This window comes from Nelusetta ayraudi, unplaced genomic scaffold (genome assembly GCF_046127955.1).
Source record: "Nelusetta ayraudi isolate G7.1 ecotype Tasmania unplaced genomic scaffold, CSIRO-AGI_Nayr_v1 ptg000157l, whole genome shotgun sequence".
Lineage (NCBI taxonomy): Eukaryota > Metazoa > Chordata > Actinopteri > Tetraodontiformes > Monacanthidae > Nelusetta > Nelusetta ayraudi.
In genome coordinates, this window is record NW_027466207.1 from 852501 (window position 1) to 868076 (window position 15576).

General features: G+C 53.4%; 2 protein-coding genes across 7 annotated transcripts in view; both read right to left on the reverse strand.

Moving 5' to 3' along the window:
* Nucleotides 1-464: 464 nt before the first annotated feature.
* On the reverse strand, nt 465-1746 carry LOC142880105 (chromodomain-helicase-DNA-binding protein 9-like). The gene is made up of 3 exons (XM_076013774.1): nt 1506-1746; nt 1227-1422; nt 465-619 (listed from the first exon to the last, which is right to left on the reverse strand). Exons 1-3 carry the CDS (start codon nt 1713-1715, stop codon nt 465-467), a joined length of 561 nt encoding a protein of 186 aa, XP_075869889.1. The 5' UTR covers nt 1716-1746.
* A 987-nt stretch (nt 1747-2733) lies between these two features.
* The window catches only part of LOC142880099 (chromodomain-helicase-DNA-binding protein 9-like), a 71983-nt gene continuing 59140 nt past the window's right edge, over nt 2734-15576 (reverse strand). For 3 of the 6 annotated variants that reach the window (XM_076013754.1, XM_076013759.1, XM_076013758.1), the window contains 14 exons: nt 14464-14567; nt 13918-14035; nt 13771-13828; nt 13522-13570; nt 13024-13270; nt 12735-12940; nt 11220-12104; nt 10715-10965; nt 10404-10634; nt 9432-9609; nt 8853-9001; nt 8384-8617; nt 7569-7823; nt 2734-6988 (listed from right to left, as the gene is read on the reverse strand). In XM_076013754.1, the coding sequence (XP_075869869.1) occupies nt 5957-6988; nt 7569-7823; nt 8384-8617; nt 8853-9001; nt 9432-9609; nt 10404-10634; nt 10715-10965; nt 11220-12104; nt 12735-12940; nt 13024-13270; nt 13522-13570; nt 13771-13828; nt 13918-14035; nt 14464-14567 (3997 nt within the window). In that variant the 3' untranslated portion in view covers nt 2734-5956. The remainder of the gene's footprint in view (nt 6989-7568; nt 7824-8383; nt 8618-8852; nt 9002-9431; nt 9610-10403; nt 10635-10714; nt 10966-11219; nt 12105-12734; nt 12941-13023; nt 13271-13521; nt 13571-13770; nt 13829-13917; nt 14036-14463; nt 14568-15576) is intronic. The other 3 variants (XM_076013757.1, XM_076013756.1, XM_076013755.1) reach the window with 3 other exon arrangements.

The following is a 15576-nucleotide window of genomic DNA, read 5'->3' on the forward strand; positions in this document are numbered from 1 at the left end:
ATTTTATCACAAAGACAAACAAACACATGCGATTTGGCCGCGTGTGTGTGTGTGTGTGTGTGTGTGTGTGTGTGTGTGTGTGTGTGTGTGTGTGTGTGTGTGTGTGTTCAGCAGGCTCCATCGGTGGACAGTTGCCCTCTGGTCAGTGCTGAAGGTTCCTTCCTCCTCCACCTCCTCCTTCAGCCAGGACAGACAGACAGACAGACAGACAGACAGACAGAGTCAGTCACACACAGTCCAAACTGTGCATTTTTGCTGGACGTTGCTGTAAACAAAGGGCTAAAATCAATATATATTACACAGGGCTTTTCTGTAGATGCTGAGATATTTTTTCCCTTAATCTGTAGAAGTTTATTGAACTGGATTGTGGAGGTCAAGAATCTGGACGTGTACCTCAATCTGGTACCTAACACGTTTGAGGCGTCAGTTACAGGAGCAGTGGTCTTACCTGAAGATTCCTCCAATCAGCTCTCAGCGTTCTCCTCCTGGCCCTGGTCTGCAGCTCCTTCAGCTTCCTGCTCGGCGGTCTCCTGGCTGGAGGCCGCCGTCTTGGGCCGGTCCTCCGGCTGCTGGGAGGGGTCCACCACTGTGGCCCCCCGGCTGCTGTTGCATCCCATCACTGGAGCAGAACAAAGTCCCTGTTCAGCCGACGCTGGCGGTTCTAGAAGGTTCTCAGGTGTGTGAAACACGTCAGTGGCAACCAGTCAACCTGCGCTGCTCTGTGGTGCGTTGGCTCTCCATGGAAACCGTTGGACTTCCTGTTCACTTTGTTCTCCTGGATGTTGGTTTTACTTTACAAGGCTTTTGTCTTCTTGCCCGCGCAGGTTTTTAATAATTACCCTCCTTGCACTGGGTGCCATATTAACTGGGCAGCGTGCTGACATGGTTACTGACAAACAGCAGGGATTGTGTGTCAATCACAGGGAAGTTATCCTCTCATACACGACCGCAGCAGTTCTGAATGGCCACATGCATAGGAAAGTCATGTGTGTGTGTGTGTGTGTGAGGTAATGCTGCTGCCATGCTAGGAGCTTTGCTTTGTATACTATTGATTTCGTACAGGCATGGGCAAGGTTTTCAATCCAAGCCCTCAAACCGAACTTGAAGAAATTTGTATATTTCTATTTTTATTTTTTGATCTCTTAAAAAAATATTCTACAGACAGACAGATTTTTTTCAAGCAGGTAAAACAATCAGCCAACACAGTCAAAGGGACAATACGGCACACCACAAATGCATGAGGCATTTTTTTCCCCACCACTGCACATGCAGACTCACCTGCTCCTCAGTTTTGAGGTCTCCAAACTCCTGCATGAAGGTGTTTTCTGAGGGGAAGCGTGCCGGCTCCAGGAAGTGCAGCAAGCTGAAGAGCTCCTCCACTGTGTTCTGCAGAGGAGTCCCCGTCAGCAGGACCTTGTGTTCCTGAGAGAAGCAGGACAATTATGGAGTTAGCGATCAAAAGTGACAAGCAAAAGCAACGCCGCCTGTCCCTGCGGTGCACGTACCAGGTTCATGAGCTTGAAGCCCTCCAGCAGCTTGCAGTTCTTGTTTTTGAGGCGGTGGGCCTCGTCGATGATGACGCAACGCCACTCGATGGCGTTAAGTTCAGGGCATCCTCCCAGGATCATCTCAAACGTGGTGATGACGGCCTGGAACTTGTAAGCGCCTCGCAAAACCCGACCCTGGAGCCAAAGAGGGGCGAGATCACATCTCATGAGAGGTGGCAGCAATCAAACAATGCAACGGCTGCTGACTTTACTGCTTTATGAGGAGGATTTCATATCCATCCAATCTGATTTTGATGAGAAATGGAGAAATTTGACTCACAAATGTCAATAAAACCCCAGACAGACAGACAGACAGACAGACAGACAGATAGATAGATAGATAGACAGATAGACAGATAGATAGATAGATAGATAGCCTGTTCAGCGACTCCCGGCTGAAGAAAATGTAGCAGTTCCAGCTGTGGCCACGGGAGGGCGGTAAAACTCAGTGATGGCTCCCCAGGACAGTCTGTCAGCGTCAACTTATTTTTTTTCCACACTGAACAACCAACACAAGCCGTAGCTGCAGTGCTGAGCATCAGATGGCCACTGGCTCTCCTCCTCACCTGAGGTCTGACCATCATGGTTGCTCTAGGACCACAGCAGAGGAACATTCTGAGCAGGAGTGGAGGACTAAACAAGTACAACTGCGTTCAATGAATCTTCGTGGTGGTACAATGAGGAATTGTGAGTATTGTTCTGTCAGCGTGCAGAGTTTGGTGTCAGCGAGCTCACTCAAGAAAGACTCAAGACTAGAAGCAGACTAGTGAACATCTCCAGGTTCTAATTCTGAGCCCCTTCAGGGAGTGACTACTAGTGGTGTGAGGTGAAGGCATGGAGGCAAGGAGCCGACTGACCGGCCTCAGCCTGGGTCTGCTGCATCACTTTCACATGGTTTGGCCATTAAAAAAAAATCGTAATCATGCTGAACAAGTCAATTACCTGGCGCACTGCACGTCCTTGCAGAGCAGCATCTGCCACGACTGACCCTTGACCCCTACAGCTGTCATCATGTTCAACCAATCACCAGCTGTCAACCATCAGCAGGTCAGTGACACAGGAAAGAGCACCAAGGATACGATATTCAGAGGGACTCACTGTGTGTGTGTGTGTGTGTGTGTGTGTGTGTGTGTGTGTGTGTGTGTGTGTGTGTGTTCCACAAAGCAACAGGCAAAGTCAAACTGACTGATAGTCAGAAGAATATGTTTAATAAAAATAATTAAACCTCAATTTCCTCTATAGAACTTCATAGAAAGTAAAACAATAAATTACAAAGTACTTTTAAGATGCGTTGTCCTGCACTACATAAAGAATTATTTCGGTTACACAGACCACAACTTGCAAATATTACAACTGTCCAATGAGAACAAAGACCAAAACTGACCAGAACGGATGACATTTAGGATATTACCATGTTTGAAAGAAAAACACAGAGCCAACAATGTGAAGTTCTGTCATCTCAGTGATCACACAGAGGAAACCTAAAGCAAACCCTCCCTGTACAGCAGTAGTGTTTTGTCATTCCTCTTGCATATTGGTCATTTTTTCTCTCTCTCTTTTTCTGTTACCACGTGTGACTGTGTTGAAGAGCAAACCCACACTGCTGGGCGGTGAAGAAGCAGCGCCGTGCGGCTCCTTGTACAACATCCAGACATCAATGAGACACACATGAGAAGGAGAAAGAGGTGAAAAGAAAGCAACATGTTCTGAACGCCCCCGATTCATGTCCGGAGGAAGGAAGGAAGGAAGGAAGGAAGGGAGGGAGGGAAGGAAGGAAGGAAAGAAGGGATGGAGGGAGGAAGGAAGGAAGGAAGGAAGGAAGGGATGGAGGGAGGAAGGAAGGAAGGAAGGAAGGAAGGAAGGAAGGGAGGGAGGAAGGGAGGAAGGGAGGGAGGGAAGGAAGGAAGGAAAGAAGGAAGGGAGGGAGGAAGGGATGGAGGGAGGAAGGGAGGGAGGGAAGGAAGGAAGGAAAGAAGGAAGGGAGGGAGGAAGGGATGGAGGGAGGAAGGAAGGAAGGAGAGGCCGAGCACAGTCTGTCATCCAGCAGCGCAGGGCTGCAGGGGCCAATGGGGAAGTCTCAGTCATTCAGATGAAGCATGTAGAGCAGAAGAGGCGATGGCTGGGTGTTTGTATAAGGGCACTAGAAGTAGTTAAAGAGAGCAGAGGTGTGGCTATAGAAAATGACAGTGGCGACTTGAAGTTCATTGCTCAGACATAGAAAAATACTGTTGTTAGAAATAATAATAAGTTGCATTGCAAGCAGAACCCAGGCTGGAGGCGGTGGAGGAGGCAGAGAACAGGGAACCAGAGCGGAGCCACGCAGTCAGACTGCGGCGGCCTGCTGGTGGTTCTGCCACTTCAGAACAATGCTACAGCAATACTGGACAGACTGGAGATAAACCCCCCCCCCACCAAACCCCCCCCCCCCTCCAAACCTCACCCAGGAATCAGTCTGAGACACAGCTAACAGTCCATTGTGGAACTACAGTTTAATGAGCGCTGTTGTGTGTTTAGTAAGAACACAGAAGGAACTTTGGGCTGGAATGAACTCCAGTGTTGGTGTGTGTGTGTGTGTGTGTGTGTGTGTGTGTGTGTGTGTGTGTGTGTGTCAGGGCGGCGGTGCACGGCGATGACGGGAAGTTAGTGCACGAGTGTGTTGGACGAAGAGCAGGACAGCGTGAGCGGCAGAGCGGCAGAGCGACGGCCGGACAGGATAAGAGCACTTCTACATGGAGCTGAACATCTGCGGCTCAGCTGGACAGGAGGAGCCCAGCTGCAGCTGTCCGAGTCCAGCCGCATCAAGCCACCGCACTCCAGTCCACCACCACCACCACCACCACCACTACAATCTTCGCAAAGACGTGGACTGTTTTTGTGCTTGTGCCAAAGTGTCTGGGAGACTTTGGTCGCCACGCGACATCTGAACAGGACTTTGAAGGACGTGGAGACAGCGGCTGTGTCCCGTGCTGCACGACAGCGATCAGTCCGTCTTTAAGACGACATTCAGGCCAGAGAAGTCTTGGAAGCAGTAGAGACAGCGAGAGCCAGGCGCTAGAAGCCGACACAGTGGAAGCTCTCGGCGGAGGAGGAGGAGGAGGAGGAGGAGGAGAACGACGGCCGGCCTCTGACCGCAGAGGACAGAGACGGTGGGAGAGTCAGCAGGTGGGTGGTGAGAAGACACAGCAGCCCTGGTAGGTCTGCACAGTGAAGCCAACACAGGGAGCACAGCTGAGGTAAAACACCCAGTTCTCCACGTCTGCAAGAACCTCAACTTTCCCTTCACACAGACGCCGCAGGAGCTCGTCCGGACCTCCAGGGGGCAGCGATGTGCATGTGTGTGTGTGTGTGTGTGTGTGTGTTGTCCTTTTTTTTGGCACAGTTTTTTTTTTTTTTTTTTCAAACACTGACACTCGAGTGACGATCAACAGTTGTGCAAGTCGTCGTGACGTTCCAAAGGTGTCAAAGGAAAGCAGGACTTCTGACACCAGCAAGACAGAGGGAGGAAAATAACAAAGCTCAGCAGACCCACTCAAAGACTGAAGCAAGTGTGTGTGCTGGGTGGAGGGGGAGGGGGAGGGGGTGGTTAAACATGTTACTATAAATCACAGACCCCTCCGCCCCCCCCCACCCCCATCCCCCTGAATCAAAGCCAGGTGACCACGGAGCTGCAGAGGATGTGGAGACTCAGCTGCAGCTGCAGCTGCTGCTGCGGAACACGGCAGACAGGAAATCTACAGCTTCAGTGACATTCATTAGCTGCCCAAGTTATTGCTGACATATCCGACGTATGATCCGCAAAGCGTTAAGTGTCAACAAACCTGTAAGAGTACTGACTAGAGGTCTTGAGAGGAGACTAAAGTGTTTGTCAAGTGTCGTTTTCCCCCCAAAACAATCGTTTTTTTTTCCCTCCCGACCTTTCCAATATATTAATAGTAGAGCTCGGCGAGCGTGTTGATGTAGTTTCACTTTTTAATAAAATTAAATCCTGACATAATTACAATAATGCCTTTTCTTTCTTTCTTCTTCTTCTTCTTCTTCTTCTTCTTCTTCTTCTTCTCCGTTGCAATAGTACATCATTGCGCGGTACAAATTTCACAGAGTCCAGAAATCTACTTAAGTCTGACATGCAAAATGTCTCTAAACAAGACTGTACCTGGTGAACAAAGACTGAAATCTCATTTCAGTTGCTTTTTTTTTCTTTAAAGTCACTTCCTCCTTTTTTTTGGTCGTTTTTTTTTTTTTTTTCTGGTTTTTGAAATCTTAATTTCACAATATTTGAGTTAGTTCTCGTATTTACACGTAAAGAAATTGCAACGCAAGTGCTGGAAAAAAAAGAAATCCATATATATATGTGAATATATGTTTTACATTTCTGAGCAATACATAAATAAATTTATAATGAATTGTGTTCAGTCCTCGTCACTCGAGTCCGAATCGTCGTCGTCTTGGTCGTTCTCGTCGTCGTCGCCGCCCGAGGAGGAGGAGGAGGAGGAGGAGGAAGAGGAGGAGCTCCCCGAGGAGGAGGACGACGACTCGGCTGCTTTTCCAGAACCTTCCGCTCCGCCGCCGCCTCCTCTTTGTTCTGAGCACTCGGCGTTGTTCTCCTGGTCCAGCCTGTGCTGCTCCAGCACCTCCTGCTGCTCCTCCTCCTCCTCCTCCTTGACTGCCCCGGGCAGCCCCTCCCTCTGCTGCGGTGGCGAGTGGGCGAGGGCGGTGGGGGTGGAGAGGGTGGGGGGGTCGCCGTCGGGGCTCTGCAGCTGCGCAGCCGCAGCCGCTGGGAGGTTAAGGCCTGCAGTGAGAAGCATCCCTGGGTAGAGAACACTGGACAGTAACAAGGGGTTGATGGACAGTTGTTGGCTGGACGCAGCCGAAGCACTTGGTGGCGCTGTGGCGGAGGTGGTGGAGGAAGAGGAGGAGGCGCAGGAGGAGGGAGGAGGAGGGGACTCGTCGGCGCCCTCTGTCCTTTCCCCTGCGGCAGCGGCGGCGGTGTGAGCGGAAGGGGCCGCGGTGGCGGGCGCCTCCGCCCCCGGCGCCTCCTCCGACGCCCCCCCGCCCTCCTGGCCCAGCAGCCCGCCCACCCCCAGCAGGTTGGGCAGGCCGGCCACGCCGGACAGCATCATGGGAAACATGGCGGCCAGGCTGTCGGCCTGCTGCTGCAGGCCCATCAGGCCGCTGGTGAGCTGCAGCGACTGCAGCGACTGCAGGTTCTGCTGGAAGGCCTGCAGGCTGCTCAGATCCATCCCAGACAGCAGCCCGTTGGCCAACATGGGGTTCAGGCCCAGGGCCGAGGCGGCCGCCACTGGCGTGGCTGCCGCCGCTGCCGAGGCGGCCGCCGCCGCCTTGGCCAGAGGGTTCTTGGGTCGACGCCCTCGACGGCTCACCTCCTCGGGAACGATGGGGCCCGTCAGGATGCGGTCGAACATGCTCTCCGGCAGGAAGCCCTGCAAGAACACACACACACACACACACACACACAGTCAAAACTCTCTCTCTATGCAACAAGTACATGTACAGTACTGGCCAGAACATTAGAATCTCCATGTGAGAACTCTTGTGAGCCAACAACCCCAGACAGACTTGGTAAAGGCTCAGGAGCCTTCTGCAGGGCTTTTGGATTCTTTGGACTCCTTGAAGCTACAACACTGAAGCTTTTCACAGTATTCTCATGTTCTGAGTTTGTGGCTTTGTGCTTTTAATACGCTGAAAATCTTAATCAGCAAAGTTACAACAAGGAACTGCTTGAGATGTCACTTTGCGTGGAATGGCTCAATAGAATGTTGTTGCTTTCATCTTTGATGTTAAATTACCAAAATAAAACAACTTTGACTTGATGTTCTAATATTTCCGGTAGTACCTGTATATACAAAACTGTCACAAGTATGAATCGAGATTGTGATTTTTTTTTTTTTTTTTTCAACTTCATCGTTACCGTTTTTATTAACCATTGACGGTGCAGCCCCAGTTCACCACTGGTTTGCGTCTGACACTAAATGACGGCGTTGTGTCACTCTGGGGACTCACCGACTGCTTGACAACGTCGGCCCACTCAGGCGGGACTCCGTACTCTGGGTTCTCCTGAAGGAAGCGGCACAGGTTCTTGAGGGGAGGAGCGAAGGCTCCGCCCACCTTGCGTGCGTTCCTCCTGTTGATGATCTGAACCCTCTCCTCTCCCGTCAGGCTGTTGACGTCGATCTTGTTGGGGTTCCTGCAGCGGTGCCGCTTCTGCTTGGGCCGCCCGTCGTGGAAGTGGAACTGCATCTGCATCTTGTTCACCCCCTGGACACCACACAACCACAGTTCTGCTCACACCAGGCCTCTTCACACTGAGCGCTAGGAGACACTGAGCCAGAGAAGGCACGGCGCTGACCGTACTCTCTCACTATGTAGTCTTTTTTTCTCAATGCTGATGGAACTGCTCATCAAGTGGTCAAACTTGTGTATGTGCTTGGGTACAACTGTGCTAATAGTAGTCAGGCCAAAGGCATAAAGTCTGCGGTGCAAGAAGAATGTCCCTTGACTGACACTGTCAACAAGCTATAAACAGCACTCAGGTTAAACAACTATACAATATATTTTATATTTGCTATTCTATTCTAGCTTATTAAAATTCCGTTTCCAAACCTTCAAGCTAATTTTACCACAACAGAGCTGAACAGCGCCACCTGCGTTCCAAGAGCATTTCCAACACCCTGAGTGAGGGGCGGTGCCTCCAGGCAGCGCTTCATACTGCTGCTGTGGCGCCCTTAACTGACTTGCATTGCTGTGTTGATGCTTTCACACAACAGATTCTATTCATTGGCCAGTTGAACAGAGTCAGGTTCTACCAGTGCACTCACAGGGATGAAGGCCCCTGTGTCTGCCACGAAGCCAGGATGCTCCATCAGCCACTGTTCCAAATCCTTCCTCCGGGGGGCGTCGTCGCCCGCCAGCCGGGTGCCGTCTTTGAGGTTGATGACGGGCACCCTGCTGTCAGTGTCCGAGGGAGCCGGACCACCGGGAGCCTGGCCGTAGGGCGGCGCAGGGCCCGTGGCCACGCCCACCTGGCCGATCCCACCCCAGCCTTGAGGCACCTGGAGACAGACAGAGAAGGAGAAGGGTCAGTCCGTCCGTCCGTCCATCCATCCATCCATCCACCCTTCCATCCATCCATCCATCCATCCATCCATCCAACCGTCCGTCCGTCCGTCCGTCCATCCATCCATCCATCCATCCATCCATCCAACCATCCAACCATCCAACCATCCGTCCATCTGTCCATCATGATCAATGCCCACTTCACCTGCTGGGATGAAGTCAGCAGCTCACCTGATCAGGAACACTTGGTGCTCTGTTTTTGTTCATGAAGAGCAGATCCATCCCTTCCACGTTCTTCCTCCTCCCCCTCCGCTTCTTCATCACCGGCTGGCAATCCGCACTTCCGTTCAAGCGCATCTGAGCGGCGTAGTCTGGAAGAGCTGCAGCAACAGAGGCGGCCGTCAGCTGTGCACGTCGGCCGCGGTGGGCGGAGCAGCACGCGCTAAATCCTAAATCGGTGCAAAAACCTTGCCACCGCCTGGAGCGGGGGTGGGCAAACTACGGCCCGGGGGCCACACGGGGCCTGTTAAGCTTTTTGATGTGGCCCACCACATTTGAAGAAATTCTATCAATAGTCAGTAAGTAATGAAACAGCTGCGTTGCATCCATGTTCTCAGAGCAGAGCTCGACACTGTGGGCCTTCAAATACACATCATTTTCAATGAGATGAGTCACCAAAACACTCCAGCCATCTGCTGCTGCTCCAGCTCCTCTGTCACACTATAGAGGCCACTGTGCACCCCCCCCCCCCACCCCCACTCCCACTCAAACACAGTTTGTTCCCACGTCATCCGTGTTGGGCCAACGCACCGGTGTGGAAGCTGCACTGAGGTGTGGTGATGTCGGCCAGCACCGTGTCCGAGGCACTCTGAAGCTCCTGGAGCCGGGCCAGGTACTGCTGCTCAGCCTGGGGCCCCTCCTCTGCCTCCAGGGGTCTCTTTAGAGGTAGACCTTGTTTCTGGAAGGTCAGCTTCAGACCACCTTCCTGCTGCACACACACACGGACGAGCAAAGGTCAGACACCGTCGAGACGTACGGACAAAAGGGAAAAGGGAAAGCGGTTAAGAAGGAAACATCTCTCCTACTCCTCAGCTGCTCTCCACGTCACACCTCTCACTTCCTGTCAGCCCACTGAGGTTTCCACTTGTCAAGATTGTAACACTTCAACACTCTTGTTTTCCACTAAACTCAATGTATGACTGACAGTAGATGCAAATACGTCTTTGCGTGTTGTTAGTAACACTGGGACACATTGGACACACGGTGGTAGCGGCTAGTGGGGCAGCGGGGAGAAGCCTTGTTGATGTTCTGGCTGCGGTGGGAAGCCATGCCGAGGAGGCAGCCGCTGGCGGCTGAGTGTGAGTGTGAGACCAAAGTGGCAGGAAACTCCCAGAAAAATGCAGAGCGGAAGCAAAAATAATGACTAATAATAATAATAAGAAGAAATACATGTGGAAGGTTCAGCTGGTGCGGCACAAAGAGCTTTAAGACGCCTTGAGATGTGATTTGGCGCCGTGCTGATTGACAAAATCAGTCAGTTTAAGTCAGTTTAAATGAAGCACATCCCACGTTCCCATTGGCTGAACGTCTCCACCTGCCAAGCAGCCAGAACCACAGATCAACACCAGAGGAGGGCAGGAGACGCATGCTGGACCAGGTGGCAGCAACACGTGGTCGGCCTGCTACGATCGGGCCAAGCAGAGCAGCGGGGGGGGTGCTGGCGGGGGGGTGGGGTGGGGTGGGGGGAGGGGCGGGAGGCGGAGTAGGGAGAAATCAACATACGTCGTTGAGTTTGACTGAGAACTCCTTGTTTTCTGCAACATGCTTGGTCACCTTTGACCCCTGCGGAGAGGCCGAGGGGTCCTCGCTCAGGCTGTTGGCGTTGTCCAGCAGCTTGGTGGTGTAGAAGGAGGCCACGGCGCCGCCGGGCTCGTACACCCGCCGCGTCCCGGGCCACTTGCCCTTCAGCACCGCCTGGCAGATGCTGTCCAGACGGTTGATGATGACGCGGTCCTGCAGGGGGCGACGGCGAGACAAGGTTTGTGCTTTGCCGTTTGCAACGATCGGCGAGCGGACCGGCGGCGCCGCCTCACCTTCGGCCAGTAGGAGGCGGCCAGCATGTACCCTCCTCCTCCTCCTCCTCCTCCTCCTCCACCTCCCCCTACCGCTCCTCCACCGACGCCGCCACCTCCTCCTGCTCCTGCTCCACCTCCTCCTCCCCCGGTGAAGGGATGCGAGGAGTTGTGAGCCACGCCGTTCTCGGCGCCCTGCGTCTCGTCCTGCGTGGTGCTCAGCGACGCCACGCTGTCCTCGTCGAAGCCTTTCACACTGGCTGCTGCAGCCACTGGAGGACGGAGCAGCATCAGACACATGGATCAATAGAGTCGCTGCAAGACCAGACCGAACTCTTTGCATTCACTGATCATCACTTCCCACCGGCCGGAACAAGAGACGCAGTTTAAAATGCATCCATTTAAATTGACAATAAGGTAATTGAGGTGTAATTATACAGTAACATTTATTTATATACATATTTATATGTGTAACACACACACACACACACACACACACACACACACACACTCTCGGGCCACCCACCTTTCTTCTTGCCCTCCTCTCCCTCACTCTCGCTGTCGTCGGAGGAGGACGAGGAGGAGGAGGACGAGGACGAGGAGCCCGAGGAGCAGGACGACGAGGAGGAGGAGGAGCTGGAGCCGGAGCGCGAGGAGGACGAAGACGAGGAGGAGGAGGAGGAGCGGGAGGAGGAGCTGGAGGAGGAGCGCTCCGAGTCGGAGGCGGAGGGCCGTCGGCGGCGCCTGCGTGCTCGCTTGCTGCTCTTCTTGGGCTTCCTCTCCGAGGAGTTGGGCGTGAGCGGCTTGGTCCTGGCCGCCACCATCTGCCCCTCGCTGTCCTGGGCCTCCGACACCGCCGCCGCCTTCTGCTCCTCCGCACCCGCGGCAGCAGGGGGGGCGGGGCTCCAGCAGCGCTCCGCCGCCTTCTCCGCTGACCCCTCCCCCTCCGAGGGAGGCTCCGCCTTCGGGACCAGCTCCAACTCCATCTGGGAGTCTTCCGGGCCGGGGACCTGGGCCTGGGCCTGGGGGGGCAGCAGTGGGGTGGGCGTGCGCGACCTCTGCTGCTGCGGCTGCTGCTGCTGCAGCTGCTGCTGCTGCTGCGCCGCCCTGGTCTGGCTGTAGTTGCGCTGGGCGGCCATGAAGCTGAGCTCGGGGTCGCGCAGCACGTGGTAGTCGGTGCGGCTGACGCCGTGCTTGGCGGCGCCCACCAGCAGGTCGCGGTCGTGGCCGCCCACCTCCCACCACACGGGCAGGTCGGAGCTGAGCTGGCAGAGCGGCAGGCGCTCGTAGAGGAGGGGGTGGCGCAGCACCTGCTCCCTCACCTGCCGCAGCAGCTCCACGCGGTACAGCGTGCGGGAGGCCCGCTCCTCCGTGATTGGCTGGATGTTCAGCGACGGGTCCACCGCCGAGTCTGCAGGAGGGGGAGGGGTAGTGACAGGGTGGGGGGGGGGGGGACTGTTCAAATACTGCACTGCTGAACTCCAATCGTGAACCTCATTGGCTGCTGCTTTCATTACGGTGAAGCTGCTCGTCTCTTTCAAAAGTAACCAATGGAAAGAAGTTGGGAAGCACCAACAGCAGTACTTGCATTTCAGTACTCACTGATACTGAGTCCTTCACCAGGTCATTGCACATTATAGAATGACTGAGGAGGACGCTATCGCTATCGCGCTATGCTAACGTGCCGGCAAAGTTTCGTTGGGACAGAACATAATAAAATCTATTATTATTATTGTTATTGTTATTGTTATTATTATTATTATTAACATCAATTATAAGTCAGTTGTAGCCCTGCTGACTTCACCATGTTTGAGCGATTAGCGTGCTAACTGGCTGAATGCTAACACATTCACCGTAGTTTTCCTCTTTCATCACTCCATGAACTTTTATAGTCTCAGCAGAGTGGAAAACTACTCGCTCGCACTTATTGCTTTCATATGGAATTTGACATGGCAACTGTTGCCTCGTGTGCGTTTCCCCATCCGGCCAACGGCCAGAAGTCTCTGAGGCGTCGGTGTGAGTGGGCGTGCGGGCTTCCCACCTCCTTCTTTGGGCGGCAGGCGACACACCCGCCGGCACATGGCGGTGAAAGCACACAGGTACTTCTGCAGGCTCTCGTCGGTCTTCTTGTGCAGCCGCGCCATGGCCCTGAACTTGGTCCAGTCGAAGCGGCTGTGGCTGGGGTCGAAGACCACGCCGAAGGTGGACACCACGCGGTAGAAGTCGGCCTCCTCCCGCCTCGTCCACCTGAGGAGAAGCACCGCGTCAGAGTCCCGCCTCTCCCTCGCCACTCAGAGCACACCCGGGCCGGGTCGCCCGTCCGCTCTCACCTCTGCTGGCGCTCGATCTTGGCCGCCATCTTGGGGTTGAGCACGTCGTTGACGGTGGGCGGCAGGGGGTAGAGCGGCGCCGACAGCATCGCGGCCTGCTGCGTCTGGGTCTGGCTCTGGTGGATCTGCATGATCTGCCGGCTCTTGGTGAAGCGCTGAGAGGCCGTGATGAGGCGCCTCAGCCTGGCCGTCAGCACGGAGGGGGAGGGCCAGTAGCTGCTGTCACCTGCACTGGCTGCAGCAGCATCTTCAGCGGAGGAAGGAGAGGACGTTTATCCACTGTCACCTCTCTCTCTCTCTCTCTCTCTCTCTCTCTCTCTCTCTCTCTCTCTCTCTCTCTCTCTCTCTCTCTCTCTCTCTCTCTCTCTCTCTCTCTCTCTCTCTCTCTCTCTCTCCTAATCGCAACTGTCACTTCCTTTTCAGATTGTCCACGCCTCCGGAAACGCCTACATTTCTAATACAGATAATCTGATGTGGATTACGAGTTTTAATACTCACCTCCAGCATTGTCAGTGACGACCAAGTCCCCGGGAGATGACGCATCGTCCTGCGTGAGAAGGGAGGAAGGGAGGGAGCGTTTATAGACATTTTAAAGTGGAGCCAGACTGGATTTAGAAAATTTTTTCTCCATCCATATCAAATTGAAAATACAGTTTATCTCATCGCAGATTATTTTTTGTAATTCTTTATTTGAACTCAAGAAACGGTTTTAGCAGAGAAAACATGCTGCGCGAGATTGCATCATACCTCCATGTCGTCCTTCAGCAGGGCCGGAGCAGGCTTGTACTCTGGGTCATCCACATCCCTGCACACACGACGCAAACATCAAGCATCCGGGCACTCAAAGAAAGGCTGCACTCTCCCTCAGACTGCTGCCCTGCGCGATGAACTCACCCGTCCATGAAGTCGTTGCCTCTCTGCTCCGCAGCGATGGCCTTCTCGTCGGGCCGACCCACCCGCTCTATGAAGCACAGGGTCGGGTCTGCGCGGATGGTGTTGTACTTCTCGTAGCCTGGCAGGAGGCAAAGGGGGGGCGGGGGGGAGGGGGGGAGAGAGAGGGACAACTGAGCACAACAACAACACAAAACACACACACACGCACAAGTTCTCCTCCGCATCACTGTTTAGGCAGACACAGAAACACGGAAACAAACGATTCGCTTTTCCCTCTCAAAACAGCATTGGTATCAGAATCAATGGTGAGGTCCACAGATGGTGCAAATGTTTCATGACAGGAAAGATGTGATTCCAGACACCAGGAAATCCTACTGGACACTGAAGGGCACAGAACTTCACAGAGGAGGTTTCTTATATATAATGTACGCTCCAAATAATAATAACAATAATAATAATAATAATAATAATGATAATAATAATAATAATAATGATAATAAGAGAAATAGTAATGATAAAGTGAGGGCTATCTGTGTGCTTTCCTACCATGTTTGAAGATACCCAGCAGCAGGCACTTGTCACAGATGGCATCCCACCACAAGGCTGGCAGCTCGGAGTGGTCGGGGTCCGGAACCCAGATCTTAATCTCACTGAAGAGGAGCAGGAGAAGGAGTTTGGACAGCAGGATGAAGTCATGTTGCAACATTCTAGTTCACATACAAAAGAAAAGCCCGTGGCGCCAGTTCACCAAAGTCCTCATGAAAATCTAGTCTGGTTTACAATAAGCATGTTGAGAGTCTGGTGGCCCCGCCATGAACTGGCAACCCAGCAAAGCCCCGTCACCCCGACTGGAGGAGAAAGAGGGTGTAGAAGATGGGTGGATGGGTGGATGGATGGATGGATGGATGGATGGATTTGTTGTTTGCGCTCTCATATCATTGCGACTTAACCCAACATACTTTTTTCCAATTACAATTTTTCTTTCCAATTTACTCATATTCACTCAAGCGCTTAAAAATCAGAGTGAATAATAAATACATTTTTATTTGTATATTTTAGCTGCCAATTTCATAACTTGGTTGACGCCACCTATACAGTTTGGAAGGCAAGTTACTCAACGACCGTTCAAAAACATTGCAAGAGACGAGACAGCGAATGCCCATCTTCCACCAGCAGGTGGTGCTCTGCCACCTTGAAATGCACGCGGCCCGTGAGCCGCTTCAGTCAACAGGTTGGCGGCCTGCTAACAAGAGCACTGGCCACAGTGGGAGAAAAGGTCAGAGGCTGCCAATTCAACAGCAAATCAAAACCTCCCAGCGCTGAACTGGGCTGAACTGAGCTGGGCTGAGCTGAGCTGAGCTGAGCTGGGCTGAACTGGGCTGGACTGAGCTGGACTGAGCTGGGCTGAACTGGGCTGAGCTGAGCTGAGCTGAGCTAGGCTGATCTGGGCTGAACTGGGCTGGACTGGGCTGGACTGAGCTGAGCTGAGCTGAGCTGAGCTGAGCTGGGCTGAACTGAACTGGGCTGAACTGAGCTGGGCTGGGCTGAGCTGGGCTGAACTGGGCTGAGCTGAGCTGAGCTGAGCTGGGCTGAACTGGGCTGAACTGGGCTGAGCTGAGCTGAGCTGAGCTGAACTGGGCTGAGCTTGGCTGGACTGAA

Excerpts from the sequence above, each read along its gene's own strand:
- LOC142880105 (XM_076013774.1), bottom strand. The coding sequence starts at position 1,715 with ATGAGATGTGATCTCGCCCCTCTTTGGCTCCAGGGTCGGGTTTTGCGA. Across the intron at positions 1,423-1,505 it reads GCTTCAAGCTCATGAACCTG|GAACACAAGGTCCTGCTGAC; the intron begins GTACGTGCACCG and ends TGCTTCTCTCAG. Across the intron at positions 620-1,226 it reads ATGCCTCATGCATTTGTGGT|TGATGGGATGCAACAGCAGC; the intron begins GTGCCGTATTGT and ends GTTCTGCTCCAG.